The following is a 19,956-nucleotide window of genomic DNA, read 5'->3' on the forward strand; positions in this document are numbered from 1 at the left end:
GAAGAATCATATCAACTTGGAAAATTGGCATCCAATGACCCCTTTAAATTAAGTTGGGTAACACTACATTAATACATTAACTAACATTACATTAATACATTAATACATTAACTAACATTAACTAATGGAACTTTATTTTAAAGTGTTACCTAAAGGTGTAATATTTTTAATGTTCTGCAATTGTAAATAAATAATAAATAAAATATCTAATAATTATATATATATATATATATATATAATATACAATTAAACAAATATTTCACAAAAACTGTCTTTATGTTATTTTCACAGTTGTTTGAAGATTCAGTTTGGAGATTTATAATATAATATGATTACACGTTTTAAGGTTAGAATTAATTACAAAAACCTGTGTGAGTTAATTAATAAGCACTTCAATGGATAACATTAATATTACTCAAAATCCACCAATCCACAAATAACAAACTAGCCTGACTTTTAATCATGACTATAATTACTCTTTTTTCCCCCCTAGAAATTGAAACAAAAATCAATTTAATAGATGCATCAGTATTAGTATGGTATCATTGAAACTGGTCATAAAAGAAAAGAAAGAAAGAAAAAAAGAAATGTTTTAAATACTGCCTTTATGTTATTTCCACATTTTAAAGATTCAGTTTGGAGATTCATAATGGAATGTGATTGCAAATTTTAAGGTTAAAATGAACTACAAAAACCTGTGTGAGTTAATTAATTAACTTGATTTAACTTGATTGAAATTGAATTGGAGCATGGTTTTAAGATGACTGGAAAAGCCTCCCAGTTACTTACTACTCTGCTTAATTCACAATAATGTGTAATTTGTACAAATTAAACTTAATGTTTCTCAAAATCCACCAATCCACAAATAACAAACTTAGTTATTATTACTGAAATTAATGTTTGAGTTTGTTAAAATCACACAATTAGTGATAATGACTGTGTTTGAATCTCTTTCTTATTAGTTGGATTGACATATTCCATTTAATAAGATGTGTAGTTTTACAGTGTAGTTACTTATTTATTTAAATTATAGAATAGTTTTTATGTGTCACAGTTTAAATAAAATGGAATACAAAGTTTCCCCACCATATCTTTTTTCTTTGAGCCTCATTGGAGACACACTGGCTTTACTGTCTGAGTCTGCTCATCTTTAGCGGCTGATGGGTAAATGCAATCATCCCATGGTCCTTTGGTTTCTCTTGGCAGGAGAGACATAAGCATAGCTGTAGGGACCTCTGTCTGCACGGTCAGCACCACACACACACACACACACACACACACACATTTACCCTCATGAGTCCTTCATCTACTAGATTTGGTTGCTGATTACCTCTGAGCTCAAGAGAAGCATTCTTCATTCATCCTCCCCTGTGATCTTGCTGCCAGTCTGTGTTTAAAGTTGACCTTCAGCTGGAAGGTGCACATCTTATTAAAGCACAACCTAAACATAAATGTGGATCTAACGACCTGCGGTGAATTAGGACAGACAAGTCTTGTGACCATTTGGAAACGAAACTGCACCTTGAACCTTTCGGCCATCATTTCAGTGTAGGTGCCAAGAGGGTCATGTTTAACATTCATCACCAATGGCTGAATTGTATCATTAGGAGCTGTTATCTTCACACAGCGCTTGTGTTTTTCTCCTCATTATTCCGTGATCTTTTTCTCTGTTGTGTTTCAAGGTCATGGCTCGGAGCGTGTGCCTGGTCCGATTCTACGGTACAAACATATCACTGCTTGTTTCTGTGGTAACAGCCTCGCTGACCTCCTCGAATGTGGGCCAATTAGAGGAGTAAATGACATAGGAGGGCACTACCGTGTGAAGCCTTTTTGCTTTCTGAAAGTGATTAAGAGGATAAATCTTCCCATTTACGGAGAGAGAGAGAGAGAGAAGATTATAAAGACAGTAGAGGCTATTAAAGAGGACAGATGGGTAGAAGGACTCTTAGTAAAGAAAATATATTATAGTCTAAAGTTACAGTATTTTCTGGTATACGGTATACTCTTTGATTTATGATTATGTGTCAGTTGTGTAACTTAACTCTGTTATGCTTATCAAAGGTGCATTTATTTGATTAAAAATCAAATAAAACACAATAATTTTGTGATATATATTATTTTGAATAGTAAAAATATTTACAAATTTTACTGTTTTTGCTCTACTTTGGATCAAATAAATGCAGGCTTCGTGAGCAGTAAAGACTTAAAAATCATTTCTGTTCAAAAACTTTTGACTGGTAGCGTATATATATTGCTGTTATTATTATATTACAGTGTGGTACTTTTCATTATTATTATGCCACACAGTCTATTTACACTGTACTTCATTTAGCCTATTGTCTGTTTTGGCTCTTTAGTTTCATAATATCTGACCCTTATCATTTATCAATGACAGAACCGCAATGCAAAAACACTGGTTTCACTTTCAATTGTGTAGAGCTGTTCTCAAAAGTTTTTTTTATAACTAGCTTGTGTATAGTCAAATGGGATGCTGTGGGCTCTTACATACTTGTGGCATGAATTTGAAATCACTTAACAGAGTTCTTTGTAAAAGCCTGTATACAAATGATTTAAACAGTGAAACATTATCTTTATGCAAAATAATGAGGCAGAATGTGGGTTTGTTTGGGATGTTCACACCATGTTTTGTGTTTTTTGCAGGCCCATTGTCTCGGAGCCCTTGTGAACTTTTGCCAGTTGGGGTAGGTCACCCGGTTCAGGCCATGCTAAAGAGTTTTACCGCCCTATCAGGCTGTGCTAGCCGAGGAACCACCAGCCTCCCTCAGGAAGTGCATATAATTAACCTACGAAAAAGCAATGCGCAAGGAGACGGAGAGAAGCCAGCAGAGGTGAGATTCATTTACTGCTTGGCCTTGACCGACACTTCAAATGCAGGAAGCAGTCCTTGTGTGCACAGCAAAGTCTTTTTATGTGCATCCAATAGCTCGTCTCAGCCAAGTCAAATTGTGTCATAATTAAGGATTAGAACATAGTGGATGCGTAATCAAGTATAGTAGCATGACCTCAGATGTTCTCATGCTTTTATATTACAGTTTTTCCAAGTAAATAAAAATGTGAATCAGAGACTGTATCATCTTTTGTTATATAAGATTTGGTTCCCAGTGTAGTTTTTTTTTTTTTTTACAGTAGTTTATATTTGCTTGAAAACAATTTGGAAAGTTCTGGGTTGTATATATATGGGCCATTCTACCGAACTGGAAAGTCAGTCTTTTTCCACAAATTTTGAATGCATGCAAATTGTACAATATCCAAGGTACACATTTCTAGTGATTGTGCAGTTAATTCTCATATTGGATTTTCAGAAAGTTTTGGAATATTTGTCATCTCCAAATTTGTCACTACCAAAACACAGTAATATATAATTTAAGGGTTAGGGCTGGGCGATATGGGCAAAAAAATGATCACAATATATTTTTTTTCATATCAGTCGATATTGATAATTATCACGACAAATGTCAAATCTTTATTTCTTTAAGTTTAAAGTCAGATTTTTGCTCCAAAGTAAAAGTTGTAGAAACCAGACCATTAATTTTACTTAACAAAATAAATATCTAAATAGAAAAAATAATTTCTGCATGTTGTAATGAGTTATATTGTTTCAAATCAAGAAATGGGTTTGGGTTGTCTGATAATGATGATGATAATAATAATAATAATAATTTTTTGTCTCTTAGAAATGCACATTTGATAGTAGCTTGAGGATGCAGAGGTAAATTTTTGTTTATTATCAATCAATAACATCTGTAAAAATTGTAGCAACCTCAGTTTTATGTGGTTAAATTTAGTCTGACCCAGTTTTTTAATTAAGCATTGGTCTCCCACAGTAGCAAGCATACATTTTAAATCATAATAAACACATTTAAAACACATAATGGTACCTCAATATCATGGTAAAAATATAACTACATGATTTTATAGGTAGCCTATTTGTATGAAAAACGATAGTTTAAAAACCTTCAGTATAAATGCACACATGCTATAACTTAATCACAAATACATACATACATACTATAATAGTATACCACTACTCCTGTAATAAAATTCAATGTGAATATCCCACATTGCTGTCACAATACCATGGTGCAGTGAGTGTTACTACACAGTAAATCCATGGTAAATGATGGCGATGTGTAGATTGAAAAGCCACAACTTTAAACTAGTTTGAATCATGAGTCATTTGTGTTTATCGCTGAATTCAAGTGTTTCACACTGGATCTCACAGCGCTGTTTAGCTTGCGTGACAGAGCTGTTCACATATTGCGTCTCTTGCGTTCATTATTTCAAATGTAGATGCGCGGCAGCTGCGCTTATAACGTAAGCGACACGGCCGTTTTTTCCTGCATCGAGATAATAAATGCATTTTCTCTAGTGAGCTCACGCAGCGTGGCAGTTTAAACTTTAGTCCGAGCGGATAAACAATCGGTGTGACGCGATTCAAATGAGTCGCACTGTTTCGTTCCACTTTTGGCACATAAAAATTATATCGAACATTTATCGAACTCTTCATATTGTTTTATCGAGGAAAATTATATCGTGATAATTATCATTATCGAATTATCGCCCAGCCCTAAGAAGGGTTATATTGACCTATTCAAATTTTGCTGACATCTTCCTATTTTATTAAATTTTTTTCAGAAGTAAATCAATAACAGTTACATTTTAACAATATTTGATTTATGATTTATGAGATTTGTTGTATTCTGAATCAAATTTGTCTTTGTAAAAGGCAAAAAAAGTTGATCATACTGATTTCAAAATTAAGGATTCATTAGTTTGAATATACATTGAACCAAGCACTATCATAACATCTTAGTTGATAATTCAGTATACTTTATTTTTAACAAAACTTTCCCATGTTTTGGTAGCAACCACATCACATTTTTAACCCACATACTAAAACACTAGTAAAACATACTAAAATACTAAACATTTACATAACTGTACAAAAAAATAGTTTATTTCATCCAAATAAAGGATTATGTGTTCCCTTTTGTCACTACCGAAACAATAATGAAATGTTTTTCAGTCGTGACTGTTACGGCAGTGAAAATTTTATGGGATAACACCGAAAAAAAAGACCAAAGGTGTCACTACCGAATGTGTCACCAAATGTTTCAGTCTTGACTGTTTCGACAGTGACTTTTAGATACTGCTAATCAGCACATGGTTAGCTAGCACAGTTCTGAACAGTTGTACACATATAAAAACTAAATGTTATAGAATAATTCCCAAAAAAGTATGTTTAATTATAGAAAAATGGTTTTGGTAGTGACGTTCTTTAAAGTTACGCATTTTTTAATACTTCCGAACACATTTACCTCAAAATGATAGGGCTGATCTACTCACCATGTAGTTATGAGAGTGTGATACATAAATATTTCATATCATAAATGTAGGGGTGTAGTTAAAATCAGTCTTAGCCAATGGACAAAAACATACACTGTTTCGGTAGTGACATGACAATACGGGACAAACTTTTTTTACATAATGTTTCATAATTTACAAAGAAAATATAAAATTAGTATTTTTTTTTGAACTTCACTTTTTTTTAAAACATCAAAAAAATATTTTTAAAAACAGCAATGGATGCATAAAATGCAAAAATTATTTCATTTTCATAAGTTGACATTTAGGGGTTAGGGTTTGGGACGGCCACCTCCTAATTGCAAGTACCCACTAAATTATTATTGTATATATCTGTCCCTGGACTACAAAACCAGTCATATGGGATCATTTTTATAAATTGAGATTTAGACATCGTCTGAAAGCTGAATAAATAAGCTTTCCATTGACGTATGGTTAGGATAGGATGGCCGAGATACAACTATTGGAATATCTGGAATCTGAAGGTGCAAAAAAATCGCCTATGAAGTTGTCCAAATGAAGTTCTTAGCAATGCATTTTACTAATCAAAACTTAAGTTTTGGTATATTTACGGTAGGAAATGTACAAAATATCTTCATGGAACATGATCTTTACTTAATATCCTTATGACTTTTGTCATAAAAGAAAAATCAGTCATTTTGACCCATACAATGTATTTTTGGCTTTTGCTGTGAATATATCCGTGCTACTTATGACTGGTTTTGTGGTTGAGGGTCACATATTTTAAGCTTTCAGATATTTTAAATATTATTGTGGGTTTCAATAGATAATAAAAGTATGTCTAACAAAAGACATTGGACCAATTCTGTAGAATGGCGCATATATATATTTTAATGGGTGGTTTGACTAAATTTGAACCATTGTCATTAGTTTGAGCTTCACAAGCTATATTTTAAAGTACTGTAACTTTAGCATTTGCTTCCTTCAGTATTTCCATGCAGCTTGAAAAACACAGACCAGCAAAAATGTTGTGTGACAAAATGGATGTGGAGTACCCCATGTGAGCACTATTTTAGATTGTTCAAATAGCAATTTCACTGTTGTGAAACATCAAACCACTAAATCCTGGAAATGAAGTGTTGTATAAATGGCTTCTTGGCAGAGCTGTTTCTTGCAGGTTGAACTTGCAGTGATGAAGTGGGTTTAAACACACTTTGATTTTGATCTTGGCTGAGGTGTGGTGAGTTGGCTGGGTTGTTAAGTTGTTAGTTCTCTTGTTAGTTGGTGGGGGTGTTGTAGTAACAGCGTGGGGTGCGTCCACGGGGTTAGCGTATGAATTGATGTTGTAATTGCTGGAAGGACTGTTTGGCCGAGAGCACTGCTAACTCTGCTGACAACGAGAAGGTGAAATCTTATGTTTGCGTTATCATTTCTGTAATTAGAGCCCTTTCTTCAAGCACATGCACAAAAACACACCTTGGCTTACAAAATAACACAATAAGATTCAGATATGAACGTTTTCTACCCAATGTGTATGTTTTTTCTAGTATCATTAGTAACCACTGAATATGGAAAGAAAATATGTACTTGGAGAAAGATTGGCCTTCAAGATTTCAGCCCGCACATATCCCAAGAAAAACACCATTGGGCCTCAGGAAAGTTGGGGTAAGGTTTTGAGGCTCTGTCTGGACTTTTGTGAGCGAAAAGGGAGTAAGAAAGAGGGAGTGAGAAGGGCCAGAAGAGTAGAAAGAAAGACAGAAAGAGTGCAAATGGCGCAGTTGTTGGGCACTATCAGCCACGCGGATCGAAAAAGGCTCTTTCTGCTTTCTGAACTCTGTGTGGCTTGGACTCACAGCTCTATTGAAATACAATATCGGTCCCTGCCGACACAGACAATGACGGCTTTAAACCGCCTCGCTTTCACTGTCGTGTGTTTTTTGCATCAGGGAGCAAGTATCGCTCAACTGGGTCGGCGCAGACAAAAAGCTCTCTTCTTCGCCCCTGCCAGGGTTCAAAGCCCCCTCGGATTTTACTCCGCGGCGCTCCATTAGACTGCCGCTCATATCCATACCGTGTACTGTGTGCCCTCATGCATTGTAATCAGGATCGCGGCGAGTGGTTGTTGTTCCCTCCACCCTGACAGACAGGAAGCAGAAGAAAAGCGCACTGGCCAAAGCACAGGAGCGGAGCGCTGTAAACATCCGTGCCAGAGAGATCAGATTGTTGTTGGTGGCTTCAGTATGTGAAACAAAAGCTTGAGGAATGCTATCTGACATATCTCTAAAGAGTAGGCAACACGGGAAAGGGAGAGAGGTTCTTTTGTTTGAAAGTTGTCAATCCCAAAGTCATTTGGAAACAAAAATTTAGATGTTTGATAAAAAACATAAATGCTTTTATAGGCAAACTTCACTCTGTTCATCAGCCAGCTGCTTGAAATTCACCAGTTCACAATCTCATGCTCAATTTGTGTCTCAAAGAAGTCGTTCAGTCATTATTTTTTGTCCATCTAGTGTTTAAAATTATGACTCACCAAGCACCAAGTGCAATGAAGAGGAAATAACATAAAACTACTTGCCAGTAACTTTATTAGGAGTTTCTGTAACGTTTATCAAGTTTATCTCAAGAACGCCATGTGGTGATGCATACTGTATGTGGAATATTCATCAAATTAAGCCACTAAAAAGAAAATATGGCAAACAAAATCAAGTGTTCATGTTTGTCATTGAGCCTTAGACTGGCTCATTACCGTTTATCATCAAAATGTGATTTTAAGTGTTTTTTTATTATTTTATTTTATTTTATTTTATTTATTTTATTTTATTTTATTATTTTATTTTATTACTATTTATTTATTTTAAATAATGTAACCCAAAACAAAACAAAAAAAGCATGTTAGGGTTGAGTAAGATTGCTTATTTGAAATATATATATATATTTTTTAAATTTTTTTCTCAGCAAGGATGCATTCATTTGAGCAACAGTAAAGTCATTACTATACAAAATTCTTTTAAATAAAACAGTGTTTTTTTTATTTCTGTTCCTCAGAGAATTCTTAAAAACAAACAAACAAACAAAAAAAACAGTACAACCGTTTTTCATCTTTTAATTGTTAATATTAAGTAATGTTTCTTGAGCACCAAATCAACATATTAGAATGATTTCAGAAGGATCATGATAACCAGAGTGATGGCTAATGAATATTCAGTTTTGTCATTGCAGGGATCAATTACATTTTAAAATTTGTTTAAATTGCAGTAATATTTCACAATATTAGTGTTTTGATTAAACAAATGCGACCTTGGTCAGGATAAGAAAATTCAAAAAAAAAAAGAAGAAGAAAAAGAAAGAAAGAAAGAAAGAAAAGAAAGATAAATAAATTAAATAAAAATAAACTCTTACCGACCTTAAAACTTTTCAGCAGTAGTGTACAAAACTGCTGAAAAAAAGTGCCCAACAATAATAATATTAGTTAGGGATGCATCGAAATGAAAATTCTGTGCTGAAACCAAAACTGAAAAACACTTGGGCGAAAACCGAAACCGAAAATGCTTTGTAATAATTATTTGTTATTTTAACTCTGTGATTTTAATGATTAAATAAATTCAGTGATTGATTATTGAATTTAAAAAAAAAAAAAAAAAAAAAAAAAAAAAATTATAAGCCAATAAAATAACCACGCTTTTATCGAAACTAACACAATAAAATTGGACAGAAAATATAACAATATTAAATATCAATATATAATTTTTTATTCAGTTCTATGCAACAAAATCAGATATAACTGTTATATTTACTAATTATCCAAACAATGTATAGTTCTAATATTAATAAATATTCATGAAGTGTTTATAATGCATATATGTAGTCTAATGATCATGTAGTTATTGTTCCAATAAAATAAATAAAAGTTTTAAAAAATTATTGTGCATATCAGATACTACGTTGCCTTTAACTCTTTCCCTGCCAGCATTTTTTGAAAAAATGCCCCCCCAGAATATTTTGTTGTATGAATATCTAAACATGCAACACATGAAAATAAAGTACAGACCATCTACTTAAAAAAAAAAAAAAAAACAGCTTTAGTCCAGCTTCAAGCATTACTTTTTTTTTATCATATATTAATATTTATCATATTTTATACATTCTAGACTCATTTAGGAGATGCGTATTAGCGCCCCCTTAGCCAGTTGTTGCCAAATGCGCTGTTTTCCCGTGGAATTGGGCTACTTTAACACTGTTGCTGTGGGTTGTTTTTCATGTCCACGAGTTAAAGCGACCCCAATAATGTTATATTTAGCCTCTGGAATGCGAATTGTACCAGGGGATCCCCACCAAAAAACGTGTATTTTCCCCCCCCCGGAATGTAATTTTTACTGGGGTCCCCCTCGAAACGCAATGTTTTGGGCTAGTTTTGAGTAGTTATTGGGCGGGTTTTGTTGTGAAAACCTGGCAACCCTGCCCCTAGCGTATAACAGTGAAAACACTGAAACCCCAAAAAAATTCCGCGTTTGGCAGAGAAAGAGTTAATATAAATAAAAAGATAATATTGGTTGATCTCTATTTTGTAATATTGCGGTTGAACTGTTTGGGCAGGGTACAGTGCCTAAAACCACTATAAAACCAGCAAACTAGCCTGGGAGACCAGCTTTTTTAGCAGGATTTCTGCAAAAGTCTCTATAGACGATTGATCCAGACAGCAGGTCCTCTCATAGACAAACACCGGCCCGTCTGATAGCATGACTCCTCTATGCACGAGCACCGTGAGTCACTGGCCATGCTTTTGAATCCCATCTCCTAAATGTGCTTTGTCAGGACTTTGCAATGGCCTGAAACCATGAGCTGGAGATGTGTGAAAATCAACATGTCTAAACTAGCGATCAGGATTTCAGCAGCCTACGGCAGAAAGCGAATCGGAGCTCTGGCGATGATGAATGAGACCTGTCATTTTCTGCTATGCTATAATGCCATTAGCTTTCGTTTTTGTTGGCAAATAGCTAAAGAGTTCAATTCCCTATGATGCCATTGTTGTGGGTTTGTATCAGTATCTTGGTAACAGATTTGCCATTTTTTGTACAATTTGCACATAACTGGCTTACAGTTGAATGCAGGCCAAGACTGTGTTTGCTCAGCACATTCAGGCCATTATTGGAGTTCTGACCGCAATATGTCTTGGTTCGTTTTTCTTATGCAGATTTATTGTGCTAATTTTTCTTCATTTAGTGGAAGAAGAAAGAGTAGAATATGTATAACATAATAATACAAAGCAACAGCTGTTAGCCTGCCAAGCACAACTGCTAACAAAATAACATTACAAGTTCTATGTAGTTCCCTAAAATATGTGAAAAACTAGTGGAAATGTAATTTTGGCGCCACTAGTGGCACCAAACGGAATTACAAAAATAATCACAAAGTCAACTGTACATGTAATGTATGTAGAAATTGCTTACTTAGTTATTTCTGTACATTAAACTGGAGATTTTTAACATCCAACAGGCAGCAAACTTAAGTTGCACGCACTTCATGCGTTGTGCATATAAGAGGATTTTAAGCTTCCCTTTGAGCCTTATATGAGGTTTTGTCTACACAAAGGAAGATAAGACTGTTGCTTTCACATTCCAAGCCGCAGATAGTTCAAAGACCGGTCCAGATATTGTGCTCAGCAATTGGAAAGGAAGATTAAGGATGCACTGAACAAAAGAATCATGACAGCTGTTGATGTACACACATCCGCACTAGGGATCTTTACTATCTAAGGGACTAAGGATCAAAATATACTCATACACGCACATTTGGAAACTGTAGGACCTGGATGTTAATGCACTTGCACATATTCTGATGTTCGGCGCTAAGTGTGCTATAATGTGCAATGCACAAATATTTCTAAATTCTGTATTTTTGTTAAGTAATAAATAAGTAACATGTAAAACAACACAAATTTACTTATTTAATAAAACTTTTACATTTATTTTTTAGATGATCTTTGCTTATATCTAACAGTATCTTTAAAACACTGTTACTTAACATAATATCATATTATTGCTATCATAATTTAATAACACTATTAAATATCAATTGTACACTACCAGTCAAATGTTTTTGAACAGTAAGATTTTTAATGTTTTTTTAAAGAAGTCTCTTTGTTTATTTTATCCAAAGTACAGCAAACACTGTAAATTTTTTTTTTTTTTTTTTTTTTCAATTTAAAAAAATGCTTTCTATTTGAATATATTTTAAAATGTAATTTATTCCTGTGATTTCACAGTAATAAAAAGGGCTTTTTGTTTTTGGATTTTTATTTTAGATAAATGCTGATATTTGGTTCTTTCTATTCATCAAAAACTCTGGAGAAAATGTACTCAACTGTATATTTTAATATTAATTATATATTAATAATAATGCTAATAATGCTAATGCTAATGCTAATAATAATAATAATAATAATAATAATAATAATAATAATAAATGTTTCACGAACAGTAAATCAGCATTTTAGAATGATTTCTGAAGAATCATGTGACACTGAAGACTAGAGTAATAATGCTAACAATTTAGATTTGATCACAGGAATAAATTACATTTTTAAATATACTTAAATAGAAAGCGGTTATTTTAAATAGTAAAAATATTTCACAATATTACTGCTGTATTTTGGATCAAAAAAATCCAGGCTTGGTGAGCAGAAGAGAATTCTTTAAAAAAACATTAAAAATCTTATACGTGTAAAAAAAAAAATCTCAAAAAAATTCTGACTGGTAGTGTACATATTGTACATTTTTATGTTTTGATGGATAAATTCATTTCTAACTTTCAAAATGGTTCACTTTAGTTTTTAGTGTTGTAGTATATATAAATAGTATAATATCAGTCATAACTAGTCTTAATTTAATCTTATTTATATATTATTATATTCATGTTTTAAATATATTTTCAGTTTTCTGTGTCATTTTTGTAAGTGTAAGTTTTATTATTTTAATAATATTACACATTTATATTCTTTGATTTATATTACTTGTATTTACGAGTAGATACAAGTACATTTCTAATTTTTTTCAAGTGCATTTCATGTGGTACATCCCTAATCTTTAGTAGTATTTTTTTTATATATATTTTTACATTTTACACATAAACCACATTGTGTTTGATGTAAGTACATAGTAGGCCACCTTATATAAAGTGGGACCAAAATGATTAAGAAGGTTTTTTTTCGGATGTTTTTTTTTTAAAACCATGACTATAGTTACTGGTCTCGAATTCAGCTTGTGTGGCTCGGAAACCAGTAAACAATAACGTCCCAAAGGGAAAGCGTAGGGTCATTCTAATGGTGCAGTTCTAAGACCCTCATTTACTCAATGTATGCTTTTTTACCCTGGTCGAAGTTCATGTTTTTGTCCATTGTGGTCCACTGCAAGATAAAAAAAAATGCATTGTCTTGGTAATCACACAGAATGCTGAGTCCAAGGAATTTCTTCCTTCCTTTGGGACTTCAGACTTTAGAAGTGTTCTAATGTCATGCAAGACTATTTGTCCTTGACACGTTTTTGCGGCAGAGAGCACCGCATTTCTTATGGTTTACATATGAACCCCTCTGGACTATTTGTTTTGGACCGCTTCCAGATGTTCTCCATTTCTCTGCGGGGCCGTGTGCTTGGAGTGTACAGTATTCGTTGGCTTGCTTCACTGTGCTAATGAAGGAGTGCTGGGTTACCCGGCACGCCAAAACTTTCCTCACCAGTTATATTTAAGAGATTTTATGTATTGGCGAAACTCGACTCTGTCCTGACACCTAGCACGGTGTCTCTCAGGCCTTGTTCACCTGTGTGGTCCCTGGCTGGATGGTAGGAGGACAGATAAATCTGTCTGTCCGTGACTCCTTGGCGTCAAAGAGGAGGTTTGGAAGGGGCTGAGGCCGGTTTGTGGGGTCACGGCTGTTGAAGAGAGACTGTGGCCCTGCTTTTTCCACTTAAATGGAGAAAGATAAGCACCCAAGGACATCTGGCTGAATCCCATTGAGCCTTGACATTAGCAACCACCTACCTGGGGCACTGGCACAGATGTGGCCTTCTGGATTCACACACCCACACTTAAATCACATTTAAACGCACAACCAAAACCGCCTTCTCTCTTTTTTCACAGATAAACGTACATACACGCTCACACATACACACTGTCCTTCAGTTCTAATCCAGCATGGAGACTGTGGCAGGGTCGTGTTTCATGTGCCCAGGCGCCACCGGCCTTCAACGACAGATGGATCAGATCCTCCAAGACATAAACAATTCAGCAAAGCCCTGATTTACTGCTCCCAAACACAATGTTGAAAATCTAGAGGGGCGATAGGGTTACTGGTCATCGCGGTTCCGCCAACTAGCTGGACTTGTCCATAAATGCGCAGTGAGCCATTATAGGATGTGCTCTGCTTGCAAAGATAATTAACTGAACTGCTAACTGATGAAGGATAAAACATATGGTAAGAGTCATATTTTATTTGTTTAATGATCAGCAGTGTTTTATATCTAGTAAAATTTAATTAGGGAGGTGTTACAGCATGCCAGATTTGAAACAGTCTGAGCTCTGTTGTGAGCTCTTTTCCAAAACGTATTGAGTTGATATAGTGACCAAATTTTTTTTTTTAATTTAACAACAAACAAACAATCAAATAAATAAATAAACAAATGTTTATATTACTAAAATATTTTTATTGATTCTGTTTGGTATTGAATTAAATTGTTCTATTTATAAACAGCTTTTCCAAATGTATTAAATAATAAATGTACTTAATTCATTCAAGTATTTATTTATTCTTATAATTATTATATATAAAATACATTAACTCGATAACTGGATTTTTTTTAGCTAAAATATATTTATTTTAAAATTTCTGTTGTTGAGTTGGTGAATTCAAATAAGAATCTTGATTTTTTTTTATTCTTGTTTTGTCTTGAGACCTTGAGGCCCCAGTGTAAGTTTACTGAGACCCTCTAATGGGCTCTGGCCTCCTGATTGAAAACAACTGATATATTATACAGTTAAAGTCAAAAGTTTACATACACCATTCAGAATCTGCAAAATGTTAATTATATTTGACTAAAATAAGAGGGATCATACAAAATGCATGTTACTTTTTATTTAGTACTGACCTGAATATGTTAATTCACCTAAAAGACATTTGCATATAGTCCACAAGAGAAAATAATACCTGAATTTATTAAAATGACCCTGTTCAAAAATTTACATACACTTGATTCATAATGCTGTGTTGTTACCCAAATGATCCACAGCTGTTTTTTTTTTGTTTTTTTTGTTGTTTTGTTTTATTTATTGATAGTTGTTCATGAGTCCCTTGTTTGTCCTGAACAGTTAAACTGCACATTGTTCGTCAGAAAAATCCAAATTCTTTGGTTTTTCAGCATTTTTGTGTATTTGAACCCTTTCCAACAATGACTTGTTGGTTTTGAGATCAATCTTTTCACGCTGAGGACAACTGAGGGACTAATATGCAACTATTACAGAAGGTTCAAACACTCACTGATGCTTCAGAAGGAAAAACAATGCATTAGGAGTCAGGGGGTGAAAACTTTTGAACAGAATGAAGATGTGCATTTTTTCTTATTTTGCCTAAATATCATTTAGTATTGCCCCTCAGAAGTTAGTTTCATGTTTCACAGAAGACAAAATAAGTAAAATTTACCCTAATCTTTAATTTTTTTTTTTTTAAGTATTTACCCAAATCTTACAAAAGTTTTCACCCCACGGCTCTTAATGCATCGTGTTTCCTTCTGAAGCATCAGCAAGCATTTCTGTAATAGTTGTCCTCAGTGTGAAAAGATGGATCACAAAATCATAAAATAATTAACATTTTGCAGATTCTTCAAGGTGTATGTAAACCTTTGACTTCAGCTGTACTGTAATACCAGAATCATCTCCAATACCAGAATCATCTGCCTTCAAATTTCAAATTAATTTTAGCTAAAGAAATATCTTCAGAGGTAGTTTAATTAAGATGACTTCGCACATCCATTTGTGCCATCAACATACCTATGATGCCTTAAAATACTGTCTCTGTGGGCAGCTCATTAGGTTTTGGAACAGATCTTTGGCATGTCTACCTCTATTAGAATATATACAAAGAATTTACAGCAAGTGCTACTGTGATAAACAATGATTTACAGTTATAATTATGGATCCTATGTCTATTTTTGTCACTGAGTTCAGAGTCTGAGCAAACACGTGTCCTGTCTTTCTCGCATCCTCCCGTGAGAAATGACAGTATCACTTGCCCTTCATATTGTGTGAAATTTGCAAGCTGTTTGTCACGCAGCCTCTTGGAATGCAAGTCAGGGCGTAGAGTTCCTAAATTCATCTCATTTTGTTTGAAGTGGCTATTCTCCTGTTTGCTTTGGACTGGGTCTTGGATGCTTGTTTACAGAGTCAGCATGAATGCGGCTGGTCAGTCAGCAATTATATCAAGGTTAGTCTCCAAACGCTCCAAATCCTCCACGTCCCCTCACAGGCTTAACCCTGTCAGATAGATGTGAGGACAGGTCTGAATTGTGAGGAAGAGTGTTTTGGGGTCATGATCGAAACTCAAGTACAAAGTAATTGTACTTTATTGCTGTGCTTAAGTATTATTTCGAGGAATTTGTACTTAATCCAAGTACTGTTGCAACTAAGTTCTTGAAGTCTTAATTACACTGTAAAACACTTAGTTTACCGTAAATCCAGGCAGCTGTGGTTGCCAGAACTTAACGGTAAAAATACAGTATCAAAAAATCAAATTTGCAAAAAATCAATTAAAAAACATAAAATGTTACATAAAACCTAAATGAACATAAGCAATAACTAAAAATAAACATAACCGCTTATGCAAAATACCATCAAATATAAAGTTTCATGCCAGGAATTCAGTTTATATAATATATTACTACAGTGTATATAATATATTTTACTATTACTGTGTCATTCAATTTCAATCCAAATGTAAAAGTTTGTGCTATGCATTTTAGCACAGCTTGTTTGCTGTTACAATGTAATAGTGCAAACTGTTTTTGAAGGGTTAGCACTTTTGCTTCGGATATGTTGAGCCATGGTGCTCATATGGGGGATGCAGGTTTGAGTCCTGCCTGCAACATGCCCAATCACAATTTTTCTTATTCCCTAGTATGTTTCTGCAGCATTGTGATAGGTATCTGTAAAAAAAGGTAGGAGTTTCTCTATTTGTTATAAAACCTAAAGTTTAGACAGGACAAATTAAAAGATTATACAGAAAACTTGCAACCTGTGCTGCGCATTTCAAATGCAAAGGAGTTTCTTAATCCTAAAGGTTAATTCTCTTCCTGTTTTCTCTAGAGAATAGTTGTGTAAAATTAAGTTATGTTTGTGTTGGCACAAAAACGTTGACTAAAATTAAAAATGGACCTCGGGGAAAACATAAAATGATGAAAAAGAATGGTATGATTAATTGTTTATTCCACTAAGGCATAAAAATATATTAACACTCAGACAGCAGCTGCAAGGTGTCAGTGCTGCCCTCTTATTCACATTGAACTAACATCCTTGTGTAAAAACTTCCCAAGCACAGCCTCCCTTCTGCTGCTCCCCTCTCACATACATACATTTCCATTTTATTGCGCAAAGCAGAAGAAACGGTTTCCTGTCCCTCTCTCTTTTCCCAGTGCCAGTGTGTTGTACAGTGTTACAGCAGACGGCCCTGGCTGTGTTATCCTCTCAATAACAGAGAGAAATGCACAGCTGCGTTTTGCTCCGTAACGGCCGTGGCACTGGTCCAGACTGCACCGCAGCACTGGCTAATTAAGTGAAACTGAACACCTAGCAGTGACTGTGCATAATGCTTTTACTTTCTCATCACTCTCCCTGAAAATATAACAGTACTTCCTTTTGCTTCAGTGACTTATATATGTCATTTGTTAGAGTTGTGGTGGGTGATGGTGCTCATATGCAGGTATGCAGGGATATTTAAGTCCTGTCCAAGTATGTTTTTGTGTCTCCATGCTGGATACCGGTCAAAAGAGGCTAAAGTGCAAAAATAACTCTAGAGACCCCAAGAAAGGGTTTGACCAACTCAGTTCTTTCCTGTGTTGAAGTATTTCCTATTGACACAGGAAGTTGTCAGGACATATCAAAGGTCTTGTGCTTTTTTTAACCAGCCAGTAGCTTTTGGTTCACGTCAATTCAGCAAAGATCCAGCAGTGATCAGTCAATATTTGGAAGATTTTAAATGAAGTTCTCCCAATAATTGTCTTTTTTTTTTTACAGCTGTATTTTTTTTTAATATGGACTTATATGGAAGCCTATTTCTGCCACTGAACTGACTTTTTTTTATCTCACAAATCTGACTTTTTTTCTCAGAATTGTGATAGAAACTCACAATCCTGATTTTTTTTCTCAGAATTGTGATATAATTTGAGTTATAAAGTCAGAAATGCGAGATGTAAACTTGCAATTCTACTTAATTTCTCAGAATTTTGTGAAATAAATTCACAATTGCGAGTTATGAAGTCAGAATTGCATGATATAAACTAAAAATTCTGACTTTTTCTCAGAATTGCATGATATAAACTCAGAATTGTGAGTTATAAAGTCAGAATTGCAAGATATAAACTCAAAATTGTGAGTTATAAAGTCAGAATTGCAAGATATAAACTCAGAATTCTGATTTTTTTTTTCAGAATTGCGTGATATAAACTTACAATTGTGAGTTATAAAGTCAGAATTGCAAGATATAAATTTAGAATTCTGACTTTTTCTCAGAACTGCGTGATATAAACTTACAATTGTGAGTTATAAAGTCAGATTCTGATTTTTTTGCAGAAAGATATAAACTCAAAATTGTGAGTTATAAAGTCAGAATTGCAAGATATAAACTCAGAATTCTGATTTTTTTTTTCAGAATTGCAAGATATAAACTTACAATTGTGAGTTATAAAGTCAGAATTGCAAGATATAAACTCAGAATTCTGACTTTTTCTCAGAATTGCATGATATAAACTCAGAATTGTGAGTTAGAAAGTCAGAATTGCAAGAAATTAAATCACAATTCTGACTTTTTTCTCAGAATTGCAAGATATAACCTAACAACTAAGTCATAAAGTCAGAATTGCATGATATGAACTCACAATTCTGACTTCTTTTCTCAGAATTGCAAGATATAAACACAATTGCGAGAAATTAAGTCAGAATTGCGAGAAAAACGTACCTCGCAATAATTGTGAGTTTAGCTATATCTCACAGTTCTGAATTTTTTTTATCAGAATTGTGAGCTATAAACTGCCAGTTGCGATTTATAAAGTCCAATTTTAAGGGGGAAAGAAGAATTGTTCTCAGAATGTGAGTTTATATCTCACAATTCTGACTTAACGTACAATTGCGTGTTATAGTCAGATTTGTGAGATATAAACTTGCTGTTCAGAGAACAAAATCACAATTGCAAGATATAAACTCGCAAAAAGTCTGAATTGTGAGTTTATATCTTGCACTTCTGGCTTTATTTCTCAGAATTGCAAGCTTCTTTCTCAGAATCGCAATTCTGACTTCATAATTCGCAATTGCTTAGTTTATATCACGCAATTCAAAGAAAATAAGTTAGATTTGCGAGTTTATATCTAGCAATTCTGACTTTATAATTCGCAATTGTGAATTAATATCTCACAATTCTGAGGAAAAAAGTCAGAATTACAAGATGTAAACGTGCAGTTGCGAGAAAAAAGTCTGAATTGTGAGATAATTCGTAATTACCTTTTTAATTTTTTTATTCATTGGCGAAAATGGGTGTCCATAGAATTTTTATTTATTATTTGATTGTCAAATGATTTCAGATTATGTTAGTAAATATGAAGTAAACAAATGTACGAAATTGACCATTTTGTTTTTTCAATTCGGTCAATGCCAGTTAGCGGAAGCTAGAGATCTAGAACACATCAGTTTGCTTCAGAAGGACTTTATTAAACCCCGGAGTCATGTGGAGTACTTATGATGGATGGATGCACTTTATTGAACTTCAAAATCTCAACAGCCATTCACTGCCATTATAAATCTTGCAAAGCCAGGACATTTTTTAACATAACTCCGAATGTATTTGTCTGAAAGAAAAAAGTCATATACACCTAGGATGGCTTGAGGGTGAGAAAATCATGGGGTAATTTTCATTTTTGGGTGAACTGTCCTTTTAACTAGCATACAGCTGGCTTTAAATATAACAGACATGGACTAAAATTTCATGGGGTCTTAATAGTGGAATGCATTAGTTACAACACATTGGCTTTTCTGAGAATATAGGTTGGGATGACGTTAGACGATGCAGTGGAATGTTCTTTTGGCAGTGCAGTAAGTTCCTGACTCATTAAGGAGTCTTCCTTTTGCGCTTTTGATAAAGAGCCGTGTCTGTGGCCATCCCTGCAGTCCTGTACATCAAGACAGCTTTTTCTTCACTGCGAGAGCTGAGAAATAAGAGATATTTCCCTGGATCTCAGTGTCCTTATCTAAAGAGTTCAGGGAGACGGATTCTCTCCACTTCAAACGCACTTGCACTGAAAGCCTCGCTACAGACAGCAAACCAGCCCAGTCAGAGAGGCCCTTTCAAGCCTGCAATCTGCT

The 19,956-nt window shown here is 34.2% G+C and overlaps 1 protein-coding gene across 1 annotated transcript in view; it reads left to right on the plus strand.

The window, feature by feature from the left end:
• tgfbr3 (transforming growth factor, beta receptor III) overlaps positions 1–19,956 on the plus strand; it is a 136,493-nt gene that overhangs the window by 39,510 nt on the left and 77,027 nt on the right. Inside the window, exon 3 of the mRNA XM_051112327.1 lies at positions 2,662–2,849. Coding sequence (XP_050968284.1) covers positions 2,662–2,849 — 188 coding nt within the window. The remainder of the gene's footprint in view (positions 1–2,661; positions 2,850–19,956) is intronic.

This window comes from Labeo rohita, chromosome 6 (genome assembly GCF_022985175.1).
Source record: "Labeo rohita strain BAU-BD-2019 chromosome 6, IGBB_LRoh.1.0, whole genome shotgun sequence".
Lineage (NCBI taxonomy): Eukaryota > Metazoa > Chordata > Actinopteri > Cypriniformes > Cyprinidae > Labeo > Labeo rohita.